Source organism: Hoplias malabaricus, chromosome 15, assembly GCF_029633855.1.
Source record: "Hoplias malabaricus isolate fHopMal1 chromosome 15, fHopMal1.hap1, whole genome shotgun sequence".
In the NCBI taxonomy this organism is placed as follows: Eukaryota; Metazoa; Chordata; class Actinopteri; order Characiformes; family Erythrinidae; genus Hoplias; species Hoplias malabaricus.
Window position 1 is genome coordinate 13156825 of NC_089814.1, and position 24567 is coordinate 13181391.

Sequence of the window (24567 nt, forward strand, 5' to 3'; positions counted from 1 at the left end):
AATGACCGTTTTCGATAGGATGTCAAATTGTGAAAATATGCTGAGGTTGGTTCAGTTGTAGAGAAGTTACACAAACAAGGAGAGGACAATGACTGTCCCACAAATTCAGGGAGAGGCTTGGGGTCACATGGAGAGTTCAGAGTGCAGAAAATCACTGGCTTGAGTAATCCCAGCCTCAGATATATGAGTTACACCTCTTTCTGCTTCAGCAAGAGAGAAAAGTCCCTCAGGTCTTCAGCATGAAGGTAAGAACAGAAGGTAAAACAGCATAATTGCTGTTTATTTAAAATGAATTTACGTACTTGGAAATTGTTTCGAAAAGATTGGAATAATATCTGTTTAATATCTGTTTTCCTTTCAGTGGAAAATCTGTCCTAGACACCAGAGCTATTACAAATACCTCAGTCTTTGCTTTTTTTTTTTTATTATTTGCCAACGCCATTGAAATTGTGTGTCGTCTGTAAATATGAGAGTGAGAGACTGAAGTGTAGGCCTATGGCCCGTTTAAGTTTGGAAGATTAGACCACATATTTCCCACATAATTCTAGGGCATTTAGTCTTTAATTCTAAGAATTGATTGATTATATGCTTCTCTGTAACTAATGGATAGATATCAGAGCTACATTTGCTGATATTTGCTGTTTATTGTTTCCAGATATTTCTCATAACCATTGTTAAGTTTGGCCTCTTAGCCCTGCTTACATCATTGTCTTACATTAGGTAAGTGTTCATTTGAAAACTACACTCAGTTATTTGCAACTGTAAACTCTGCTGAAGGGGCCTTGTTATGGGCAATGCATGGCAGTCAGTCAGAAGGGATGGCAGTTACATACATTAATCATAGTAAAGGCACTGTTTAAAAACAAACAAGCAAACAAGCCATTTATCTGAATTATCTGAATATGTTTCATAATTGCAATATGAACAGAAGCTTAATGTGATGAGTGGATCACTTTTTCATATTTGATTTGACAGCTGCCAGCAACCAGTGAACTGCAAATGGGGAGGTTATGGAGACTGGTCAGAATGTGATGGCTGCACAAAAACACAGGTGCATTAATCAGTGGTACATTTCGGAGTTGTAAATACTAGTATTAAACCTTTAATTAATCACATGATTTTTAAAAAAAAAATGTATTTGTGCTTGCTTCTAGGTCCGAACACGTTCAGTAGATGTTTACCCTCAGTTTGGGGGTGCTGCGTGTATGGGGGAAGCCATTCAAAGACAAGCATGTGTTCCTACGAAGGGCTGTCCTCTTGAAACTGGCTGTGGAGATAGATTCCGCTGCACATCTGGTACCTGACATTATGAAATTAACACTGCATATTCAGAGACAGATGTTTATACATAAATATAAATGTATACAATCTTTGATACATCCAGGCAATTAGGTGTCTGTAGAATGTCTGAATATGAAGAAGACTCACTGGACAGAGAGCGACTGGTTGCTCCTTTAGTAAGTAACAGTACAGTTGTGTCTGTATGTGTTTAGGGAAATGTATCAGCCCTTCACTGGTGTGTAACGGAGATCAGGACTGTGAGGAGGATGGTTTAGATGAACAGCGGTGTCCTCCATCCAGCACTGCAGTGTGTACTACACAAAAAACCCCACCCAATTCTGACCTCACAGGAAAAGGGTAAGACTTCTTGAATTTCTACAGCACTTTTTCCAGCCTAATGTCTGTCTGCAATATTAATATTATGGAAATTCCTTTCAACCATTTCACAATCACACAAAGAATGTGTTTTTACACTAAAAACATACACCAAACATCCATCCATCCATCCGTTATCTGTAATCGCTTATCCAATTCAGGGTCATGGTGGGTCCAGAGCCTACCTGGAGTCTTTGGGCGGGAATACACCCTGGAGGGGGCGCCAGTCCTTCACAGGGCAACACACACACTCACAGATTCACTCACACCTATGGTCATTTTTGAGTCGCCAATCCACCTACCAACGTGTGTTTTTGGACTGTGGGAGGGAACCGGGGCACCCGGAGGAAACCCACGTGGACACGGGGAGAACCTGGAGCAGGAATCAAACCCACAACTTCCAGGTCCCTGGAGCTGTGTGACTGCGACACTACCTGCTGCACCACCGTGCCGCCCATACAATATACAATATACAAAATACAACATACACCATAAAACAATGTTTCAATAATGGTTTAGCATTTCCGAAATCACTGCTGTTAAGTGTTGCTTTTCTTGAAAGATGTAACTACAAGCAAGCTTTAATTGTACTGTCATCATTTTTGAAGTTGTATGACACCATTTGAAACCACAGTGCTAGAAAGACCTGTTAAAAATGTGCACACATCTGTACAAAGGAAACAATTGTCGAAAGGACTTTTAGAGAGTGTAATTATTGAATCTGATTGCATAAGGTGCTGCTGATATTTTAGTATCTGAATAAAGCACATAGCAGATTTAGGCATAAAAGTTTACCATGCAAGCTAACACTCAGGACGTTACTTGGTGTGTTCCACAGGTTTGACGTGTTGACAGGAAAGCTGAAAGGTGGTGTGATTAACACACTCAGCTTTGGAGGCCAGTGCAGAAGAATTTTTAGTGGGGACCATAAAGACTACTATAGACTCCCACAGAGCATCCTCGGATACAGCTTTCAGGTGCAATTATAAAGAATAATCCCAAACCAAGATTACACCTAATTCAGAGCTACACAGTCCCTTTAATGTAGTAATATAATTTCATGAAAGTGATCATTTTTTTGACAAATCAAGTCTATTGGGCGTTATTATTAATAGCTCTTTTTTACATTACTCTTTAGGTTGGCATTGAGAATGATTTCAGTGAAGAATTCTACAATAGCTCCTGGTCCTATACAAAACATGTGGAAGAGAGATATACAATCAGAGGAGGCCATGATCACAGAACCTTTCACAGTGAGCTGAAGAGGGATAAGGTAAAGCCAATTTGTAAGATATTGGATATTTACATTATGTTACTTGTTGAATATTTCCCTTAGTGACCAGCTATACAGTTTCCTTATATCCAGGGTAGCTCTAGATTTAAACCAAGCAGGACTAAGATACTGACTGTAAGGTTGTAATGTATTGATGTAATGTCAGAGAAATGTAGGTTCTAAAGTTCCTGTCACAGAATAAAACTACAGTGCTCTTTGGTAGAGCATGTAACCTTTAAATGCTCCAAAGCACTATGCTGTACAAAATGCCATCGGTGAACCATAGAATCCCAATGCAATGGAGGAATTTTTTATGGAGACTATGCAAACTTTTTTTATTAATTAAAATAAATATAATTAAATAAAATAAATATTTATTTCAGCAAGGGGTGCCCCTTAAAATGTTAAATGTTTTAATCAGAAGGGGTGTCTGGTTATTTTGGAGCATGTAGTCTAGTCTGAAGCATGTTTCTTGCCTGGGCTAAGGCTTTTGCACACCATGATAGCTTAGGTCCCCAAATATATTCTGCGATTACATAAATGCTAATATTTTTTTGAATTTGACAAATTATTGCAAATAAAACCACACAATCAAATGTACACAATGACTATGTTTATTAATAGAGTGACTTTCAATATTAGGACTCTAGCCAAAGGACTCTCATTTGCATAGCATGGTGTTCCTGCCTGAGCTGGGAATTAGACCCTAGTCTGCTGTGTAGAAGGCAGTAGTGCCACCCACTGTGTTGTATCTCCTTTCTGGTTAAATCTGCAACCTGAAGTTACTTATGCTTCCACTGCAGGCCTATCATTTATTGATCATTAAGAATGAGGTGGAAGTAGCTCAGTTTCAGAACAGTGCTCCTGAGTACCTGACGCTATCTGAAGAGTTTTGGAAGGCACTGTCATCTCTACCCAGTACATATGACCCTGCAGCATACCGCTCAATCCTGCAGCTCTACGGGACACATTACATGGCAGAGGGCTCCCTGGGTGGGCAGTACCAGCTCCTGCTGGAGTTTGACTCTTACTTAATCAGAGAGATGAGTATGTGTTACCTGACTGTTCTGCAATAAGGTCTATGAAACTTAGCTACAGAAATTATAGTGTTTTGCCTAATTGTTTTATTTGATGAATATAGGCAAGAGAGACATTGATTTCCACCAGTGTATTACTACTGTGAAGAGACGATGGTTCAGAAAGAAGAAAACTACCAAGTGTGAGAAACTGATCCAGTCTTTTAAGAGCTTCAGTCGTGAGTTTATTCATTTTTCATTCACTATGTTTCCCATCACACACTGAAAACAAGAAACATGTTAGTTTCTGGGTTCATACTTATTTATATTACAGTGAAGACAAACCATAGAACTAGTGACTCACTTGTATCAGTGCAGTAACAAGTAAAGTGCATCATTATGTCTGTCTCATGTTTAGAATGGTCATCACCCAGATAATATACGATGATCTGTGGTTCTTTAGTGGTCCCTTTCCATTCATGTATAAGGTAGAGGGCAAAAACCAAGAAAATCCTTATATCTGTGTTAACGCCATTTACTGCTAACATTCCTGTGGAGATTCTAATGGTGTTTTAGTTCTATGTGTTGCACATAAACAATTTTGGTTATTCTGTATGAAACAAGGATTTTTTTAGCTTTTCTAACCAATGGCAGACACATTTGCGGCACGGTGGCTTAGTGGTTAGCACGTTCGCCTCCCAGCGCTGGGATCTTGGGTTCAAGTCCCATCTGGGTGGAGTTTCCATGTTCTCCCCGTGTCTGCGTGGGTTTCCTCCGGGGTCTCCGGTTTCCTCCCACAGTCCAAAAACATGGAGGGTAGGTGTATTGGCTTCTGTAATAACTGTCCTGGTGTGTGAGTGAATGAGTGTGTTTGTGTGAGTGAATGTGTGTGCGCCCAGATATGGATTGGCGCTCTGTCCTGGGTGAAATCCTAGTGCCCGATGCAGTCCTCCAGGTGGACGGTCGTTCCTGGTCGAGAGTACGCTGTGCGCGTTTGGCTACCGCTTCTCGCCAGTGTGTGTGGATTGAGTGTTCTGAGTGTTCTGAGCAGTGTGGATCGGAAAGCGTCCTTGGGTATCTAGAAAGGCGCTATATAAGTGTAACGATAGATAGATTTGAATTATATTAAAGTAGAAAATTCTTGGTTGGGAAATTTTTCTTTCTGTTATTTTAAGATCCTAAGAGATTTTTTTATGTATCTAATGTCACTTCACAGAACAAAGTGGCCAGAATATGCCTGTGAAGACAAACATAATCGGAGGCCACGCTGCATATGTGGCTGGCCTGGGCTTTGCGGACCTGGAACATCCTGAAAAAAATCAGGAAATGTATTCTAAATGGGCTGGGTCAGTGAAGGACTATCCTCAAGTGATCAAACAGAAGGCAAGATAAATACATTCTAACTCTCATTTCTGCTATTTTCCACAATGATTTTGTTATGAAAGAAATTCTATTCCTAATGCTTGTAAGATAATGTACCGGTCTCGCACCTATTCGTGATATTGTCACATACATAGCGGACTGCAATTCGTGACATAGTCACATATTTTCGACATTTAATGCGACAATATCACGATCATAAGTGAATGGGCAATTACCATACAACCGTCAAACCGTAACACGAAAACTCCTCCTCATAAAGGCGTTATTACCATCCGTTAATACCACGGTCTTATTTTTATTTACGGAAAATGTAACGTTACTAATTCATTATTTGCTAAAATTATATATATATATATATATATAATACCGGGTTGTAATATACTAAAAACGGCTGTCCCCGTGTGGTGGGGACCCATTCTATGTAACTGGTTCATTCAGGGAATACAAAGCAACTTGTTTTTCATCTCATGGCAGATACACTACTATTTATTGGTAAAAAAAAATTATAATAAAATACCCCTTTAAGTGTTGGCTAGTTGTTTTTTGACAGATGATTTCTTCTCTCCACAGTTGAGGCCAATCTATGAGCTGGTGAAGGAGGTAACATGTGCAGGACTTAAAAAACTCCACCTGAAGAGGGCACTGGAGGAATATCTAGACGAACAGGATCCATGCCACTGCAGACCTTGCCAAAACAATGGCTTACTGGTGCTGAGAGATGGAGTATGTACATGTGTGTGTAAACCTGACACCAGTGGCTCAGCCTGCCAGAACGGTCATGTCCTTGGAGAACAGCCAGGTGCAGCCCATATCACATGTAATCATAAACACCATCTGATCCAGATGTCCATGTATTGTTAATGGTGGAATAAATGTACACAAAATTTGTAATTGAAAAAGGTTTATTTTACTGGCAGACTCCTGAATGAATGAGCACTATAGAAACTAAATGTGCTCTAAGGAGCAGTTCCACATAGGAATCTTGAATAATATGAATAATATTTGTTAATTTCTATTTCTCATCAATAAACAGCTAGGAGACATGTTGTAAAACTGACTGTGCTCTTGTAGGAGTGGTCCACGGGGGCTGGAGTTGCTGGTCTGCCTGGGGGGCTTGTTCTCAGGGACAGAAGTCTAGGACTCGCAAATGTAATAATCCTGAACCAATAAATGGAGGCAAGCATTGTAACGGCCCGTTAATCGAGCACAAAACCTGTGAGGACCCAGATATCGAACACTTAAGGTCTGACACAGAAGAGCTGCCAAGCACAAGACTGAATATATTTAATCATAGTACTTTGTTTGAGTCTTATTTGTTTATCTGATGTTTTAGATTTATGGAGCCCCACTGCTTTGATCCCTCTGTAACACCACTCAAGTCCTGCAAGGTTCCACCTGCCTTGAAAAATGGATATGTTTTGGTGAGTTTCTCTTCTGGTCATTTATATTCATTTTTATTTACACCATTTTTGTGCAAAAGAGATTGTCTGCAGTCTGAACAGCAAAAAGCCAAAATTGTGTCTTTAACTGGATTCAAGCCACATTGGTAGATAGTTTTAGATCTGTTTTTGTAGCATGAATAAGCCTCAGCTTCCTTACGCTTTAACAAATATCTCACTAACTCTTGTGTGTTTAGAATCCTAAAGATGTGTATCCAGCTGGCAGTAAGATAGAATACTCCTGCATTCATGGATTTCAGCTGGTTGGGAACTCTGTTGTTGAATGTACAGAGAACCTGTTTTGGAAGAGAGGACAAATAGACTGCAAGAGTAAGTCATTTTTATTTTTGTTTTTGTTTGTGGTTTAGGTATAAGACCTACGCAATACATGAGATACTGATTTCAAATTAACATCTAGGGGAATGTCTAGTTCAGGAATAATGCTAATGCCATTTTCTAGGGTCCTCATGTGATGCTCCACCTCTCCTGAATCATATCATCGCCACTCCATTGAAGCAGACCTATCTAATCGGAGAAAGCATTTCCTTGTCCTGCCCCAATGGAATGCAGTTCCAGGGAGAGCAAAATATCATGTGCCGCGCCAGCCTCAGCTGGTCTCCAGCACCAGACAACTTTCAATGCAACATGGGTAAATATTTTAAAGATTTTGGTTTTCACATTCAGTGAGGAAAGGATGGCAAGTCCTCCATCGTTATCTACTGTTCCACTTATCAACAATATCAGCTCAGGATGCTGTTACTAGCTTAGGACATTAAGACATCTTAAGGCATTAAGACATTTCCTAAGTACCTATGAGCAGATGTACTCACTTCTTGCCCCAGGGGGTAGTTGTAGAGCTTAGTTTGATTTCCCTGCTATAACACATGCCTACAGTATTCCTGTAAATCCTTAAAAAGTCAATATTTTACTATAATGATAACACTAAATGTGTACAGTGTCAAAGTGTGAATACTAGGGGTAGGCGATATGCCTCAAAATAATATCACGATATTTCAGGGTATTTTGGCGATAATGATATTTTGGCAATATCAAAAAAGCACTGAAAATACTTTTATTTATTACTTTTATTTTAAGAACACACTATTGCAAAAAAATGTTATATTAATTATATTAAATTAATAATATAATTAATTTCTTATTTCAATTATATTTAATTACATTTTATTTTAGTACAAATCTAACAATTTAAATCATTCAGAAGAAACAACAAATAAATGTGTGAGCATTTGCTTATTTTGTAAACACATCTCCACCGCACCGTCTCTGTGCCTAAATGACTCATGTAATGAATGTATACCATATTAGGTGTAACTGCATGACGCCATTATGTAAACAAGTCAGAATATTACGATAATCACAATAATTTTTTTGAAATTTAAAAAAAAGTTTTCCGGGCGGCACGGTGGTGAAGCAGGAAATGTCGCAGTCACACAGCTCCAGGTGACTGCCTTTGAGGAGTTTGGTGTGTTCTCCCAGTGTCTGTGTGGGTTTCCTCGCACGGTCCAAAAACACACGTTGGTAGGTGGATTGGCAACTCAAAAATTGTGTGTGTTGCCCTGTGAAGGACTGGCGCCCCGTCCAGGGTGTATTCCTGCCTTGCACCCAATGATTCCCGGTAGGCTCCGGACCCACCGCGACCCTGAACTGGATAAGCAGTTACAGATAATAAATGAAAACAACGTTTTTGATATTATTGCACACGTTATGATTTGGCACAGCCGTTGTGAAGACAGTATTATTATTTGTTCAGATCGAATTTGATATTTTAAAATGACCTAGCATCTAGCTGATAAACTCTACTGAACATTCAGCATTAATCCCTATACTCATTAATGTAGCTGTTGATGAATACAAACAAATCCACAGAGCAGAGGCTGTCGCTATAAAGATTTTTTTCTTATGAAATGTTGTGATATTAAACCTTTTATTTTTAGATACATAAATAAGACAATATTGAGATATGTGTGTGTATATAACTTGAGGTAAATGTGTGTTTCAGTGCTTCAATCCCAACCAAGTCTGGAGTGTAAGCCATGGGAAAAACAAGGGGAGGGGCAGTGTGTGTGCAGAATGCCATATGAATGCGAGTAAGCTGGGATTCCTTTATATCAGTAAAGAACATGTGTATAAGCTGTGTATATAAAAGACTCATCTAAAACTATGACTTGCGGTCTTGTGTCCAGGCCCTCTCTGCAGGTGTGTGCCTCTGTGCTGTCAGGCAGGGTGGACAGACTGACCGTTTGTAAGCTTGGGGCACTGCAGTGTCAGGGGCGGTCATTTTCCCTGCTGCTGGACAGTGAATGTGAATGGCCAGAGACCAAATTTACATCCTGTCAGGGCTGCCAACCTTGGGAGAGTTGCACTGGTAGGATTTTAAATCTATTCTATTGAGTAATAACATACACTGTTAATTTTATCACAATACTGAATGCAGTGGTTTATAGAGTTATACAGTAAACTGAAAGCAGAATTAATACATTTACTTGTGTCCATTCAGATGAACTGCAATAGGTATTTAAACTGAATGATTGTGCTAGGCATAAGACTGCTGTGTGTTTTCAGGGTCGGAGTGTAAATGCAAAGAAGCAAAGGAATGCCCAGAAGGCTCTGCCCACCTCTGTGTCTCTGTGGACAGTGGCAGCCCAATGCCAATGACAGAATGTGAGGCAGGAGCCTGGAGGTGCTCAGGGAAACAGATTAAAGTCATCAAAGTTGGGAACTGCCCAGCACAATAATAATAGTATTTCTTAAAAAAGGTAACGGACAATAGTTAGTCTTTTTGTCCTGTATATATACTACACGTATATTCTGGGATGTAAATATACATTTATATTTGTTATATATTTTTGCTTAAGTCAGTGAATGTATGATATTTACACAAAATGAACAGGTAAATGGCTTAAACCATTAAGCCACATTACTTAAATTATAGTAAGTATTATATTCAATACAATATTTTGCCATTCGAATAAGAAAAATTGCAAACCACAAATGTCGACCTTATGTATATTTATGTAAGTCAAAATAAGATAACGGTACAGTGCATGGGTGCCTTACATCACTAAATGTGTGCTGATTTATTTGAGAATCTAATGACATTATTTCATCTTCCCAGATATAAAAACAGACATGTATAACTGTAGATTAGGGCTGGAATTAGGAGCTTTTACATTCATCGTCGTTAAGAATTTCAAACTCGAAACCACTGCACTTCATGGCAGCCATGCTGCACAAATTCATAACCCGCTTCCTCTTCAGTTTCAAAATATTCAGACAGTATGTGTGCTTCTCGTTCTTCACGCAGTCTTTGGGGTATTTACACAAACACGTCTCTGATTCTGGAGAAAAAAGAAAAGCACCAGAACAGAACACAGAGATTCACAACTTGTCCAAAAGACTTACACACTTTCAAATTCAGATTCTGTAAAGTGCATCCATTGTTGACACAGCTTTTAAAATCTCCACAGAAAAGTTTTAAATGAAATGGGATGTACTGGACAGACATTCACACTTATGGTCACCAAACACAGTGTAACTATCGCTGATGGAACTATCTTTGCCAAAAGGCTTAGATTGATTTTGTCACCAAATATTTGTAGTTTGCAGTTTAAAAAAACAGAATCAAATTTCAATCAATTTGTTTCAGTTGATTTGGGAAATATTTGTTAGGATACAGTAAATCTGGTAAATGTTCCAAAGTTTAAAATTCTCTATCAATAACTTAGTTTTGTAAATTAATTTAGATGAAAAAAGAAATCTGCTGGCAAAAGACAAAATGCTGGTGTATTGTGATTACATCTTGAATGCAGAATATATGCTGATAACTGTATGATAGTATACTTACCAGTCAACAGAGCAAGTAAATTTAAATATAACTGTACATAGTTAAATATCCAAGTTTACAGTCAAAACTGTAGTTCTATTGTACACATAGAAGAGCACCGTGTGAGATAATGATAAGAGCAGATGTACCTGAGCAGGTCTCCCACTCGTAACAGGTGTCTAATCCGCAGGGCTCCTGCACTGAGCTCTTCTCAGAAACACTGGCCCTGAATTTGGCCCAGTCCACACTGGCCACGTCAGTTTTGCACGGCCCATCGTTCATGAAGTGCAGCTTATCTCCATGGCAACGCCCAGCATGAAAGCCGCAGGCAGACATCATCACTGTGCTGCCTTTAACCGCGTCCAAAACGCAAAAGTCCTCCTTATACTTACTACCAGCCAACACACACACACACAATTTGTGGATTTTCCCAAATGAGAGTGGACAAAACAAACCAGGTAACAATACATTAAGGTGCTACAGATACATAATAATTTCCAATAAAACACTGTAACTACAAAGTGTTCCTGACCATTTAGTATCCTAGCAGTTATCGAGGAATGTCATTAGCTAAAACTTCTATTATGAGTAGTTATTAATGCTCACCTGCAGTCCTCTCGAGGTATACACACACAGCTGGAACCATCATGGCGCTTTCCTTTGGCACATCTACTGTCATGTACAAAGGGGTCCTCTGTTCAAATAAGCACAAGAAAACCATAATTACATTTAAATTTAGTACATTCATTATCCAAATAAAAGCATTAATAAGAATCTCTGGAGAAGCCTAAAATCACCACGCACAATCTAAGTTAAATGGGTTTAAAGCCCCCTAGTTCTCGGCAGTGGAGAAGTGAAACTGCTCTCACTAAAGTGATAAAGCTTCATCCAATGCCTTTAGGGCGAGCTGGAGTAATATTTGTGAGCTAATTATCCACCATCTGTATGTGACCCCACTAATGTTCTTATGACTGAGAGCAATCAGATCCTCACAGAATGGAACTGTTTGGGACACTGAAAATATTAGCCTCAACAAATCCCATTTGCACCCTGTGTATTTCTGTTTATCTTTTTGATTGTAGGACAATACTGTTAAATTATAGCAATTTCACTGTATTTTGGAATGATTTAAATTATGAATACATGTGACAATAAATCTGGAATTTAGAAGGTACCATCTTTGCAGTATATATTGTCAGGGATGGGTGGGTCCCATGTGAGTGCGCTGCTGCAGGTGTAGAAACGTGGACCCACTGGGCGCTTCCCACTGCCTGAGCAGCTCAGCATTATACTGGCACCAATGCTGTACTCGACATTGCCTGGGTTTACGTTTATATCCTCTGGTAGCGTAGGTCTGGAACACATATTCTCTGAAAGAAATTAAATTAAAACAAAACAATGGCTCATTGCTTACTGGAATTTTCAAAAGTCTGGGATATGTTACTGTACCAAATATCAAATTAAACTATATTAATATCAATATAAATACACATATATCAGTGACACTGTCCAAAGAAAAACATGTATCTGCATTGTTGTGGATTTTTAGTTTACTACATCATTTGAACACAACAGCTGTCCTTCACACTGTGTGAAAATTGCTCCAGAAATGCTCCAAAACACCTGGAGTAAAATCTTTTTAAAACTGACAATTGAAAATTAAGATTTTTTTTTTATTTCTTACTTAAAGGTACTCCATTGGAGACAGTTTCCTTGGCCAATGTGTATGTGTTTTATTAAACATATTTTGATAGAAATGTTTAATAGTGAGTCAAGTCAAAGACACAATGCAAAGGTCAGAGACATTACTCCCCAGAGAGCAAATTTATTCTGGATCAGGTCTGGCCCACATTCCCCATTTTCATGGCCTTCTTACCACATGGATTTACGGCACCACTACCGATAGCCATATGTGCCAGTCACTTCTAGCTCACATCCAGTTTGCCAGAGCCAGCGCAGCCATATATTTGCCAAACATGGGCAAGGTGTTTCATGGCATGTGACCAAAAGAGCATTTGACATTGTGGACCATTGTTGGTTCACATGCAGTTTGCCATACGGATTAATGGGTCTGCAGTGCCAAATTATCCCAGAAGTGGTGTAAATCCACATGCTGACAGGGGTGTCTGATTTATTTCACTTTTAACTAAACCAACATGTTTTCAGGAAACACATTTTCAACTAAATACAGTATATATTTATTAAATAGTTAGTTTGTTTAATTACAGCTTTTGTTTTACTTCAGGGGGTTTCCTTACAGTTTCTGAACAGAATTAGCAATTTTATGTCTCTGTACTTCCAAATAAATATCCCCAATAAATGCTGATTTCCTCCTTTTACAATTTGTAAAAATATCCAAGACATTTGGCAAGGCAGCTGATGTGTTTGCCCTTGTGGGAAAGGTATTGTTTCTCTGAAGGGTAGTATGAGGCTCCTTTAGAGAAAACATACTTTGTTTTTGAGGTCTGACTCACTGAAGAATGAAAGCGGCAGTAGGTTGAACAAAATTAAACTGGATAAATGAAACATTGATATATTTAATGTTGAAGCTTTTTGTGTGTCATTCTGTTAAATATTTGTTCCCTACTGATTAAATATATTACTAATGTATACAAAAGAGGTTTGTCTTTGACTCTCTATAGTTGTTATTGTCTTAAAGATGTTATTCCAAAGGCTTGTTTTGTTAGATGTAGGTGTGAATTATGTGAACTGACAGGGTAATGATTGTTAGTTTGAATTGAATAGTTGCTAACTAATATAGAACTAAATGTCTTAAATGTGTTGCCTCCATAAGAACATCTCATGTATTAAGACGTTAGATGCAAATAAACTACTGAGGCTTTATCTAAGCTGTTAGCACTTTTTGATGGGGTCATTTGTAAGCTACTTACAGAGCCATCATGAAACTCTTACCCCAGCAGTTTCATTCCAATTCACACTTTCAGTCTTTAGAGACCAGGTTTCATAACCTCACAGGTGTGAGTTTCATGACATCGTAGGTGATCACAGCAATCAAGAGGTTTAACAATATTCCCTTTGTGTCTTTAATTTTTCAAAACTTGTAAGACCAACATACTGATGCAGCGGCCCTTAGGTTCCTCCCAGGAGCCACTCTGCAGACAGTAGATGAGCTGGTACCCCTCCAACTCGAAACCAGTGTAGCACACAAACTCCTCATGATCTCCATAATCATAGCGCCTCTTATTAATCTATGAGAAGTGAAGGAGAAAACGCAGTGTGTGGGGTGGGGGTGGTGAGGGGGAGGGGGTAAAAGAATGGAAAACACTTTACTGTATGTCATTGTTCATCAGGCTACATGACACATGCATAAACCTGTCATGACAAGTAATGTAAACTTGTCAGTTTGACCCTAGAGAGTGTTGACTATTGATGATTACAGATATTTATGTAGGATATTATCATTTTCCATAAAGGCTGATGTATGTGTCCTGTAATCTTATAAATAAACACCTTCAGTACAGTGAATAGGGGGGAAAACAGTTCATAGAGCATTAAAATAGACAAACTTTAGGGCTTTAAAGGAACACTGTAGTAATTTTAACTTAAAATTACAGCTTCAAAATCATTTTAATGCTTCACTGTTCTGTAATATGGAGATTAGAGTCTCTGTCCTTGCTACTCAGCACTGCAGAAACTGCACTACATTACTTTTGGAGGAGGATAGGAAACACACCCTCTCCCATACACTCCCCCACTTGATTTCAGTACAATGCTGTAAAAATTAATAACCCTCTGCAAATGTAGGGGAGCCCAGGAGCAAAATAAAAACTTGCCTTCTGTGCCTTTAAAATTTCACAAGATGTTCAGTAAAAACAAACTGAATACAGCAAGGAGAGTGTGTGAGTGTACTAACCCTCAGGCGGCTGTTGGGAGGAGGTTTTGGTTTGGGACAGCCGGACGTTCCTGGGGGCAGTTCACTCTCACTTTCGCCTTCCTTCACAAAGTCATCATCATTAATGCACACATTCTGCCTGTAGAAAAACACAAAGATGAACATGAGGAGCATCATAGGGCCCAGATGTGTGTGAGCACTCACGTTATACTCCACTAAAATGTTCAACACATGAACTACGATGGTAAAGTACATGCCATAAACACTCTAACATCTTTAAATGTATGTCTTTAAAGTTATTATCTTACTACTATTATCATTAATACACTATATGACCAAAAGTGTGTAGACACCAGCCAGGGGTTGGGGGTTATTCCCCTCTAGCTGACACTTGGCATTGGTCATGGGTAACTTGCAGGCACATTTGCAGCTGCTCTAGAGCATCTAATTTCATTTTATGCTTTTTGTTTTTGTAGTTTTTATGGAAACTACACAAGCTGTGCAAGCACAGCTGAACACCAGTCTTCACACAGGGTGCATTAGATCCTGTGTAAACGTACTGAAATAGAAATAAAGAGTTTGTATGTAAAAATAAAGTATTACTAATTTTTGTATCTCAGTGTCTTCCTGTTAGAATGTCATTCCTTCTCCTGATTACTCTTTGGGATATTTATATATTTAATTATGGCATCAATGACCTACTCTTGGAAAATTGAGATGGTGCACTCGTCCTCTTGTCGCTCAGGGCCCTTGCAAGGTTTTCCCCCTCTTTGGGGAACTGGGTTGTTACAAGATCGTGTACGATATCGCTTCATGGAGGAGTCACAGTCACTCCATGAGCTCCAGCAGCTCCAGTAGCCATCAACAGCCTCTGGGGGAACACCAGAAACCACATATATCAACAACACATTATGGGGACACTTTCTGTATTTTTTGTTTGCGCAATTTCCTCCTCAAATTTTAGCCACAGCCATTTCTTTTTAGCAGGATCTCCCCCAACCACACAATACTACCCTGATCTGCTGTGTTATCTAACAGATATCCATGTTGTATAGCATCCTGCTGACTGATGTGGGATGGAGGGTCACCTGCTTTACCTATAGAAAGAAAGGCCATTTTTGCTCACTTGGACTCTCTGTCTCAGAATATAAATGTATTCATTCATTCACTATCTGTAACCGCTTATCCAGTTCAGGGTCACAGTGGTTCCCACCTGGAATCCTTGGGCACAAGGCAGGAACACACCCTGGAGGGGGAGCCAGTCCTTCACAGGGCAACACAAACACGCACACATTCACTCACACACTCACACCTACGGACACTTTTGAGTCGCCAATCCACCTACCAATATGTGTTTTTGGACTGTGGGAGGAAACCGGAGCACCTGGAGGAAACCCACGCGGACACAGGGAGAACACACCAACTCCTCACAGACAGTCACCCAGAGCGGGAATCGAACCCACAACCTCCAGGTCCTTGGAGCTGTGTGACACTACCTACTGTGCCACTGTGCGGCGTTTATCTATTAATTAATTAATTCATTTATTATTTGTGATATAAAACATGAATACCATGAGTAAATATAAACAGAACAAACCTGAAGTGTAGTCCTTGGCTCGTTTTTCACAGTTTGCCCCATAGGTACCAGTCTGACATATACACAAACACTCTGTCCCTGACAGGACTGGCCGGCCATTGTTAGGGCAAGGGGCACATTTACAGGAGTCAAAGCTCGTCAGATACTCAGCCAGAGCTCTTTCCATGTGTCGTCTCTTAGTAACAGCACAAGGAAAACCTCGCACCAGGTTTACTAGAGGGGCTAGCTGTGTGAAACAGAGAAGATACAATCATTAGCATGTGGGAAAATATGGCAGAACGTTTAGATTGTTTGTTTATTTTTTAATCATTCATTCATTCACTCATTGTCTGTAACCACTTATCCAGTTCCTACATGAACTACGGCCTACACGGAATCACTGGGCGCAAGACGGGAACACACCCTGGAGGGGGCTCCAGTACAATGCAGAGCATCACATGCTCACCCAGTCACACACTCCAATGCCCTGTGAAGGACTGGCGCCCCCTCCAGGGTGTATTCCCGCCTTGCGCCCAATTATTCCAGGTAGGCTCTGGACCCACCGCGACCCTGAACTGGATAAGCGCTTACAGATAATGAATGAATGAATTCTCTAATAAACTAAAGATTATTAGATCATAAATTGGGTACATTAACATAATAATGTAATCTACATTTTAATTCCTTCATATTCGTCTGTCACCCTTTCAGGTTTGTTGTGAGTCATTGGGTGCAAAACAGGAACACACCCTGGACAGGGCTCCAGAACCTTGCAGGGCATCACACACTCACCGAGTCACACACACACTAACACCAGGAGAAAATTACATACAGCCAATCCACCTACCAACAGTGTAAGAAGACACTGGAGTACCCAGATTATACTCATATAAACATGGGAAGAACACAGCAAGCTCACAGTAACTCAAGGCCATGGAGCTATTTTACAGCGAAACAAACTGTAGCTTCACCATGATCCACCATGTGCGTTTTTTACATCTAATTTTAGCTAAATTGAAAAATCACTAGCACACTGACTAAAATACTATAGTTTTGAACTATGACACACTGAGATCACACATAATTAGACAGGCTTGGCTCTTTAGCATTTTGGAATGAATATATAGGAACCTCTATTTATATTTGCTTTAGTAAGCCATTCATTCATCCATCTATTATCTGTAACTGCATATCCAGTTCAGGGTCGCGGTGGGTCCAGAGCCTACATGGAATCATTGGGTGCAAGACAGGAATAAACCCTGGAGGGGGCGCCAGTCCTTCACAGGGCAACACACACACACTCACACCTACGGACACTTTTGAGTCACCAATCCACCTACCAATGTGTGTTTTTGGACTGTGGGAGGAACACAGGGAGAACACACCAAATTCCTCACAGACAGTAACCTGGAGTGGGAGTTGAACCTGGAGGTCTCTGGAGTTGTGTGACTGTGACACTACCTGCTGCACCACTGTGCCGCCCACTAAGCCATTTCAAACATGTGTCAACTGTAAACATGTCTAAAATAAGAAGAAACGGTTACAAAGGTGTGTGTGTGATACTGTGTGTGAATTGATTAAATATCTCCCTAGGTCTGTTTGTATTACAGACTGATGCTGGTCTGCAAAGTCGAACCACATCGATCTAAAGACTTCTGACCTGGTATTCTAAGATAGTTGGATTGTCTACAGTAGATTTGATCCAGTCCTGGTATGTGGTGCTGTCTGGAGGGCTGCCGCTCAGTTCCCAGGCCAGAGCAGCAGCATATTCTGACCTTCCTCCCTTCACTATGGAGAGAGACTTCTCTGAGGTCTTCAGGAAGGATCCTAAGGGAGAAAATAAAAAGCAAAGTGAAAATAAAGAAGCAAGAATTGTATTTAAAGAGCATGGATATAGTCCCAGGTCCCAGGATTTTATTCCATTACAAATTCTCCAAATGGGCATTTCCAAACGGAGTAAATAACCAATTTACCATTTTTGTTTTAACAGAAACAAGACGTGTAAATGCACAACACCTTTTGTATTAAGCAAGTGAGTGCCTTATATGTAAGGAAATCCAGAATGTATTTACAGATGCTGGAGATGAGGTATTATTGTAATTAGGTGACATAATCACCCTCGTATGTGGAGGTCGTCTTTTCTGTGCCACATCTTTGGCTTCTTGAAGAGGTAAAATAAATGAAGATAAAGAATGAATGTTCATTTCTGATGCAATTTCGAGCCTGCTCTTCTGTTACACCTGTAAATAATATACACCATAAAAACAGATATTATGCCTTCAATAGGTACATGGTATATCCAATTTTCAATCCAATTTTCATAGGCAGTCCTTGTAATTAGTGAATTCAGCTCATTTACAATGCACTCATTATGGAAAAGGGTGTTTAATTGTGGACATAAAGTTTCTATAATCTTGACCTGAACTCCATAAACATGAAATGAAATCTGATAGTGGATGTGACCAGAGAACTGTGGAACACTGAACCTTTATGTAACATCTATTCAGTACCTCTGGAATGACTTGGTGTTGGTGATCCAGTACTAATCATCCAACATCAGAACCTAAACCTCACTAATGTTCGTGTGGCTGTTGCAATCAAATCCTCAGAGATGTGGTTTCAAAAAGCCAGTGTAAAGCTTTGCAGAATAGAAGCTGTTACTGCAGCAAAGAGGGACAAACTGTATATTAATTACTTTAATAAAAAAAATAAATGCTGTATGTGCTGGTGTTGACAAAAATGGCCATGTAGTGCATAAGAGATTCTCAGCTATTAAAAAATTCACCAGATGGTTCTTAGAATTTTTGTAACTGGTACAAATTCACTCTAAAATACACCCACTATGATTTTACAGAAGTACATTTCGAAATGGCTTTAGCACAAGTGCATTCTGTGCCAGAGAAATCTTGTTGAAACAATTGCACTCTGGTTCTAATGAACTCTCGACTGTAAAATCAGCAAGTGCTCCTTTAAGCCTTCTACATACCTTGAGTTTTCAGCTGCTCACGGGCATACTGGAAAAGCATGTCATACTGTCCTCCCAGTGTCCCAGAGACAAAATAGTGTGTCCCGAACAGCTGGAAGATCTGCCTGTAGACGGCGTAGTTATATTCCAGAGGGAGACTGTTGAGGTACTCCAGAAACGGAGCGGATAAATACAGGTCAGTTGATTTTGTCCTAAAAGTAGCAGTGGCTATGACCTGGTGAGTCCTGAAAAATCTAGAGTCCTGAAAGTTGGGTTAGGAAAAAAAAATGTATATTATGTATATTTTATTATACTTTACATCTATGCACCAAACATTAAAAAATAAAGGTGCCAATTGAATTATTTGAATGAGTGAAGATATAGAAGATCCCTAGTTCCCAAAATAACACCAAGAACCAGGTTTAGATCGTGTTTTGGTCATTGCCTTTGGCTGAAAGCAATAAAACCCTAACCACAACAGTTAGCATCTACAGGTTGGACGACCTTGTGTAAATAAAAACCTAGCCATGTAGTCTATGCAATGTTCAGACATCTGGAGATTTCCACAGCTGTTATAAACAATATTCTTGCCTTTTGTTGGAATGCTTTCGTCTGTTCCTTGATGGATTTGGAATACTGGGATTGCCGTATTATGCGGATAATGATGGGTATGCTGAAACCAAAATCCAGTCTTTGTGGACCTATATAATCTGAGCTTTCTCTGCTTAAAGAAATCTGCTCACTCTGCACTGGTGGGTTCACAGTAATATCTTCAATTGTTTCCACCTGTTGGGTAAGAACCAGTCTTTAGTTATGAAAATCCCATGGTACTTTTAAAAAAAATACATAATTAAAAACAAATAAAATGTAAAATTTTAAAAAGGCCTCACATTAATCTCATAATTCTCAATGTTGGCTGGGATTCGGTAAATCTTCCTGTTCGCTTTACTGCGGTTTAGAACACATTCGTCCCCCATGAAAGTGTTATCTAGAACAGCACCCCTCATCTGTTCTGCAACAGCATCAAACCTGCAGAACCAACTCAGTCAGCTCACATATCAGTTTAATTCAGTGCATTCATACAAACAAACCCATAGCCAAAGCAACTTAAATATTTTAAATGATAACATTGCACTTAAAAGCAGCATACAGGAAAGGCCTAGTCCTTCATGAGCAACAACAGATAAAGTCACTTTGCTAAAAACGTAAAAGCATGTAGACTAAATATTGTTGCAGGGATTTTAAGTATTTCACTCACTACAGCACATAATATCATTAAAAGATTCAGGGAATCTAGAGACATCTGTGTGTAAAGTCAAGGAGCAAAGTCCCAGTACATTGACTCATTCATTGTCTGTAACCGCATATACAGCTCAGGGTCGCATTGGGTCTGGAGCCTACCCGGAATCACTGAATGCAAGGTGGGAACACACTGGAGGGGGCGCCAGTCCTTCACAGGGTGACACACATACACTTACACCTATGGACACTTTTGAGTTGCCAGTCCACCTACCAACATGTGTTTTTGGACCATGGGAGGAAACCCGAGCACCCGGAGGAAACCCACGCAGACACTGGGAGAACACACCAAACTCCTCACAGACAGTCACCCGGAGTTCCCTGGAGCTGTATGACGGCGACACTACCTGCTGCTCAACCGTGCCGCCAAGCCACAGTACAGATGTGCTCTAATTCTGCTGTAAATCTGAACCAGTTGTCCTCTCCACTCACTCAGTTATTAAGTGTTAATCAATAGGAACTGAGGGAACTGATGGTGATTAAAATGTTATTTATTCTCCAACATTTGTGGACAGCTTTACAGTGTTATACTTTTAAATGAGCTAGTATACACAGAATAAAATAATCGTAAAATATTTAATTAGGATGAACATCAAATGTTTGACTTAATATATTAATCAGTGCTTTCTGGTTTTACTAGCATTTCACATTCTGTCCCACACTTTCAGTGCTGGAGTATTCTCTGATTTATCTCTATGTATTGGCTATGCCTGGTCATTCTTTACTTGCTAAAACGTTATTAACTGTAACTGATCCTCACCCGTTACCAATCAGATCAGCTCCTGGGAGCCCAGCAAACTCTCTCTCTGTGGCACACACCCGTTTAATCGCTCCACAGTTCTTCTCATCAGAGTTGTCCAAGCAGTCGTTTTGACCATTGCACTCAAGAACAGCTTTTATACATCTGCCTGCAGACAATACGAATTACAGCTCAGATACAATGAATGAAGATATGTGTTGCCATTAAAATGTACAGACAAAGGATATAAGTATATACTATTACTGTCATGTCAATATATCACATGTCTATTTTTTCCATGTACATATTATTTGATGAAGCCAGATATCGTTTATATTCTGTTCACATTTCTTCACATAACATAGAATAAATTTTGTTACCAGATGTAAAATATCCTCATAATATTCTTATATCAACCTCAAAATGAGAACTACTAGATATAATGAGAAGGAAAGTGAAAATACATTGTCTTGATACAACAGCAATGTCATGTGATTCATGTTTCACATGCAAATTCCTAATGTAAAATCCACTATATAAGAGTAAAAGGAGTACCGTTATCACAAGTGAACTTGTCCTTGCAATTGACTGGCTCTATTTCACATTTCTTGGCTGTACGACAGGGTCTTTCCTCCATCAGAGATTCACTACAATCCTGACCACCAAACTGAGCTGGACGCAGCACTGACCTGATCCGGTACTAAAACACAAACACATTTTGAATAAGAATGGAGAGAGAGAGAGAGAGAGAGAGAGAGAGAGAGAGAGAGAAATATTTTACCATTTTTTTGGCACATGGTGAGCACTCTGACCATTGTCCGAAGTCAGTTAACTGACAGTGTATAGGACACGCCTCTTCAGCACACAGCCTGCTCTGATGTATCTGACAAAGCTGAGCACAGTTATTCTTATTCCAGTAATCATCATAACGCACACTCCTGAAAAACACAGAGAACAGAGGCTTATGTTCTGTACTTTAACTTAATAAAATTAAACACTGACAATATATCTTTAAGAAAACAGATATATTTTCTTGTGTTCCAATAAGACGCACCAGTTTGGACACACTCACACTTTATAAAATAATAGTGAACACATCACGCACATGTTGCATTACACAGTCACAAAACCATATTAAAAACATGAATTAGTTAATTTATTAAGTTTCTAATGTATTTTCTTACAGGAATTCTCCATGTGCAGAAACCTAGGATGCTTTGCCAGTCATCTGGAAAGCATGGCTATTAACTGGGGTTGTACCTTTTTGCTGCAGAAACAGCTTCTCATGTTGAATGATTAGTTCTGGGTCACAAACACCACTCAGACTCGTCCCAAAGGCAATGAATGGTGTTCCATTGCAACAGAAAACACACATGGACTGTCCCAAAAGTCAATGCTGGAATGGTTTTATATTCATCTATTTTATTTTTCCAGTGCAATCTCATATAGCCAAAATGTGAACATTGAAAAATGTTTGAGGTAAATTAAGGTAAAAATGTTTTATTTAAAACTTTGCCCTTTAATCTGTTCATCATTAAATATTTCCAAATAGTTTCAGATAAGGAAAAAAATGTTATTGACAGCATTGTTATGAACAACATACATCGATCAGCCATAACATAACCATAACACCACATAGTGAAAGTGGGCTAACAAAGTTTGCAGAGCAACAGATGGACTACAGCAAGTAATTAATTCATTATCTGTAAGCGCTTACCTAGTTCAGGGTTGTGGTGGGTCCAGAGCCTACCTGGAATCATTGGGCACACCCTGGAGGGGGCACCAGTCCTTCACAGGGCAACACAGACACACACACACACGTTCACTCACACCCTCGGACACTTTTGAGTCACCAACGTGTGTTTTTGGACTGTGGGAGGAAACTGGAGCACCCAGAGGAAACCCACACAGACACAGGGAGAACACACCAACTCCTCACAGACAGTCACCCGGAGCGGGAATCGAACCCACAACCTCCAGGCCCCTGGAGCTGTGTGACTGTGACACTACCTGCTGTGCCAGTAATTGTATTACAAAATAAAAGTGCTTCTGTATGATCAGTGGAGCTCAGAGCCAGCAGTGAATGTAGAAACAAAGAGGTGTTTTATTATTATGGCTGACTGGTGTATTTTAAACTGGTGTCCAAATATTTGCCAGAAACTGTACACCTCACATGATGATTACATATATATAGAGTATAACATGCTTACCTTGTACGTTGTTGTGTCCCCTGGCCACAGGTCTTGGTGCAGTAAGACCAGGAGCTCCATGCATAGTGGTCACAGAAGCAGCCTGAAGTAGCTGTGACTGAGGCCAGGAGGAGAACTGAAATTTGAAGGTAGCTGGAGGGACCCATAGAGAGGCAGGACACACTACAAAGAGGGATAAAATGAGTGTGTTTGTCTAGCCCTATTATTTTTAATCCCTACTGATAACTGTTTGGTACCTCTCCTCCATCACACAGTGGATGTGAGAATATTTTAAATACAACCATGGAGAAAACTGCATAAAATTTTATTTTGTTTTCCTAAATATTTATAAATTAAATAAGACAGGACAAACATGAGGTAAATGTCTGTGATTTCTGCCCCTGTCTGGTCCATAGTTCTTGTTTCTTGTTTTTAAAACCTTTTTTTTTTTAATCATTTTGATTCAATGTATTTATTTATACATATTTTATATTAATGTATAGTTTGCATCATCAGCAGGAGCCACACTGATACATTTTTATTATTATTCTATGTGAAAAAAGATGTTAAGCCATTCTCAAAACACACAGAAGTTTGTTTTGACAACAATGTTGTTACAGGTCCTTAGCTGGATAATTCAGAAAAAAAAGTATTTTCATTGTTTCATAGATTTCAGTTGCCCGTTCATAGTAAAATATAAACCATAATGAAATAATCATATAATCACTGTATTACATCAGACATGTCATTGTTTATTCTACAGAAATTATTGAATAGCTGTTAATCGATAAAACAAACAAGTCAAAATTAAAATAAAAAATGTAAACCACAACAGCGAGTGATGATGAATAGCTGGGACTCACCGTGTAGGAGATCACAAAAGTGTAGAGCTCAGATAATCCAGAGTGGAGGATTGAACCAGTGTCTAGGCTTTCTTTTCCTGGTGTTTATTCAGACTTATCGCTTCTCCGTCTTTTTCCAAGCATCCCTCAAGGCAGAAGCTTATACTGAAGTGAATGGCCTTAGTGTGTACCCTTTTTGTGGAGAAATGGCATCTGTATGTTTACGTAAGCAGCAACCAGAAACAGGCCAAAGAGTCAAAGAGTCATTTCACCCCAGCTCAATCTCAGTCCCCCTCTTATTAAAGTCCCCCTTATCTCTCTCTCTCACTCTCATCCATCAAGACAGCGCCCCCAGCTTCCAGTAAACCTCCTCAGGCCTCTGCTCTCGCTGATCTCTGACATCTGACCTCAGTTTGAGAGAGGAGTAAATAACTGAGAAATTACAGACCCACATAACATTGAGCGTTCCCTTTAGTTTTCGACTCAGGAGAAA

The 24567-nt window shown here is 39.5% G+C and overlaps 2 protein-coding genes across 2 annotated transcripts; one reads left to right on the forward strand and one right to left on the reverse strand.

The window, feature by feature from the left end:
- The first annotated feature begins 115 nt into the window (after positions 1–115).
- c7b (complement component 7b) lies at positions 116–9523 on the forward strand. The gene is made up of 18 exons (XM_066645633.1): positions 116–245; positions 656–720; positions 976–1051; positions 1155–1296; positions 1494–1638; positions 2495–2633; positions 2795–2929; positions 3733–3976; positions 4071–4184; positions 5162–5328; positions 5899–6127; positions 6400–6571; positions 6662–6749; positions 6965–7097; positions 7228–7416; positions 8788–8875; positions 8972–9153; positions 9351–9523. The coding sequence occupies exons 1-18, from the start codon at positions 240–242 to the stop codon at positions 9521–9523; spliced, it is 2487 nt and encodes an 828-aa protein (XP_066501730.1). The 5' UTR covers positions 116–239.
- A 421-nt stretch (positions 9524–9944) lies between these two features.
- On the reverse strand, positions 9945–24285 carry c6.2 (complement component 6, duplicate 2). Its single transcript, XM_066645632.1, has 18 exons — positions 24096–24285; positions 23254–23415; positions 21825–21981; positions 21599–21743; positions 21065–21212; positions 19896–20034; positions 19597–19791; positions 19027–19267; positions 18158–18280; positions 17701–17867; positions 16062–16287; positions 15167–15335; positions 14486–14603; positions 13688–13820; positions 11787–11981; positions 11218–11305; positions 10761–11002; positions 9945–10126 (listed from the first exon to the last, which is right to left on the reverse strand). Exons 2-18 carry the CDS (start codon positions 23397–23399, stop codon positions 9945–9947), a joined length of 2814 nt encoding a protein of 937 aa, XP_066501729.1. The 5' UTR covers positions 23400–23415; positions 24096–24285.
- Positions 24286–24567: the final 282 nt, after the last annotated feature.

What these genes read in the sequence shown, in the direction of transcription:
- c7b (XM_066645633.1), top strand. An exon ending in GTGAGCTGAAGAGGGATAAG is followed by an intron (nt 2,930 to 3,732) that starts GTAAAGCCAATT and finishes CTTCCACTGCAG; the next exon opens with GCCTATCATTTATTGATCAT. An exon ending in TGAAAAATGGATATGTTTTG is followed by an intron (nt 6,750 to 6,964) that starts GTGAGTTTCTCT and finishes TTGTGTGTTTAG; the next exon opens with AATCCTAAAGATGTGTATCC.
- c6.2 (XM_066645632.1), bottom strand. Translation starts at nt 23,399, where the DNA reads ATGGGTCCCTCCAGCTACCTTCAAATTTCAGTTCTCCTCCTGGCCTCA. An exon ending in TTGAGAATTATGAGATTAAT is followed by an intron (nt 19,792 to 19,895) that starts GTGAGGCCTTTT and finishes CTTACCCAACAG; the next exon opens with GTGGAAACAATTGAAGATAT. An exon ending in CAACTATCTTAGAATACCAG is followed by an intron (nt 16,288 to 17,700) that starts GTCAGAAGTCTT and finishes TGTTTCACACAG; the next exon opens with CTAGCCCCTCTAGTAAACCT.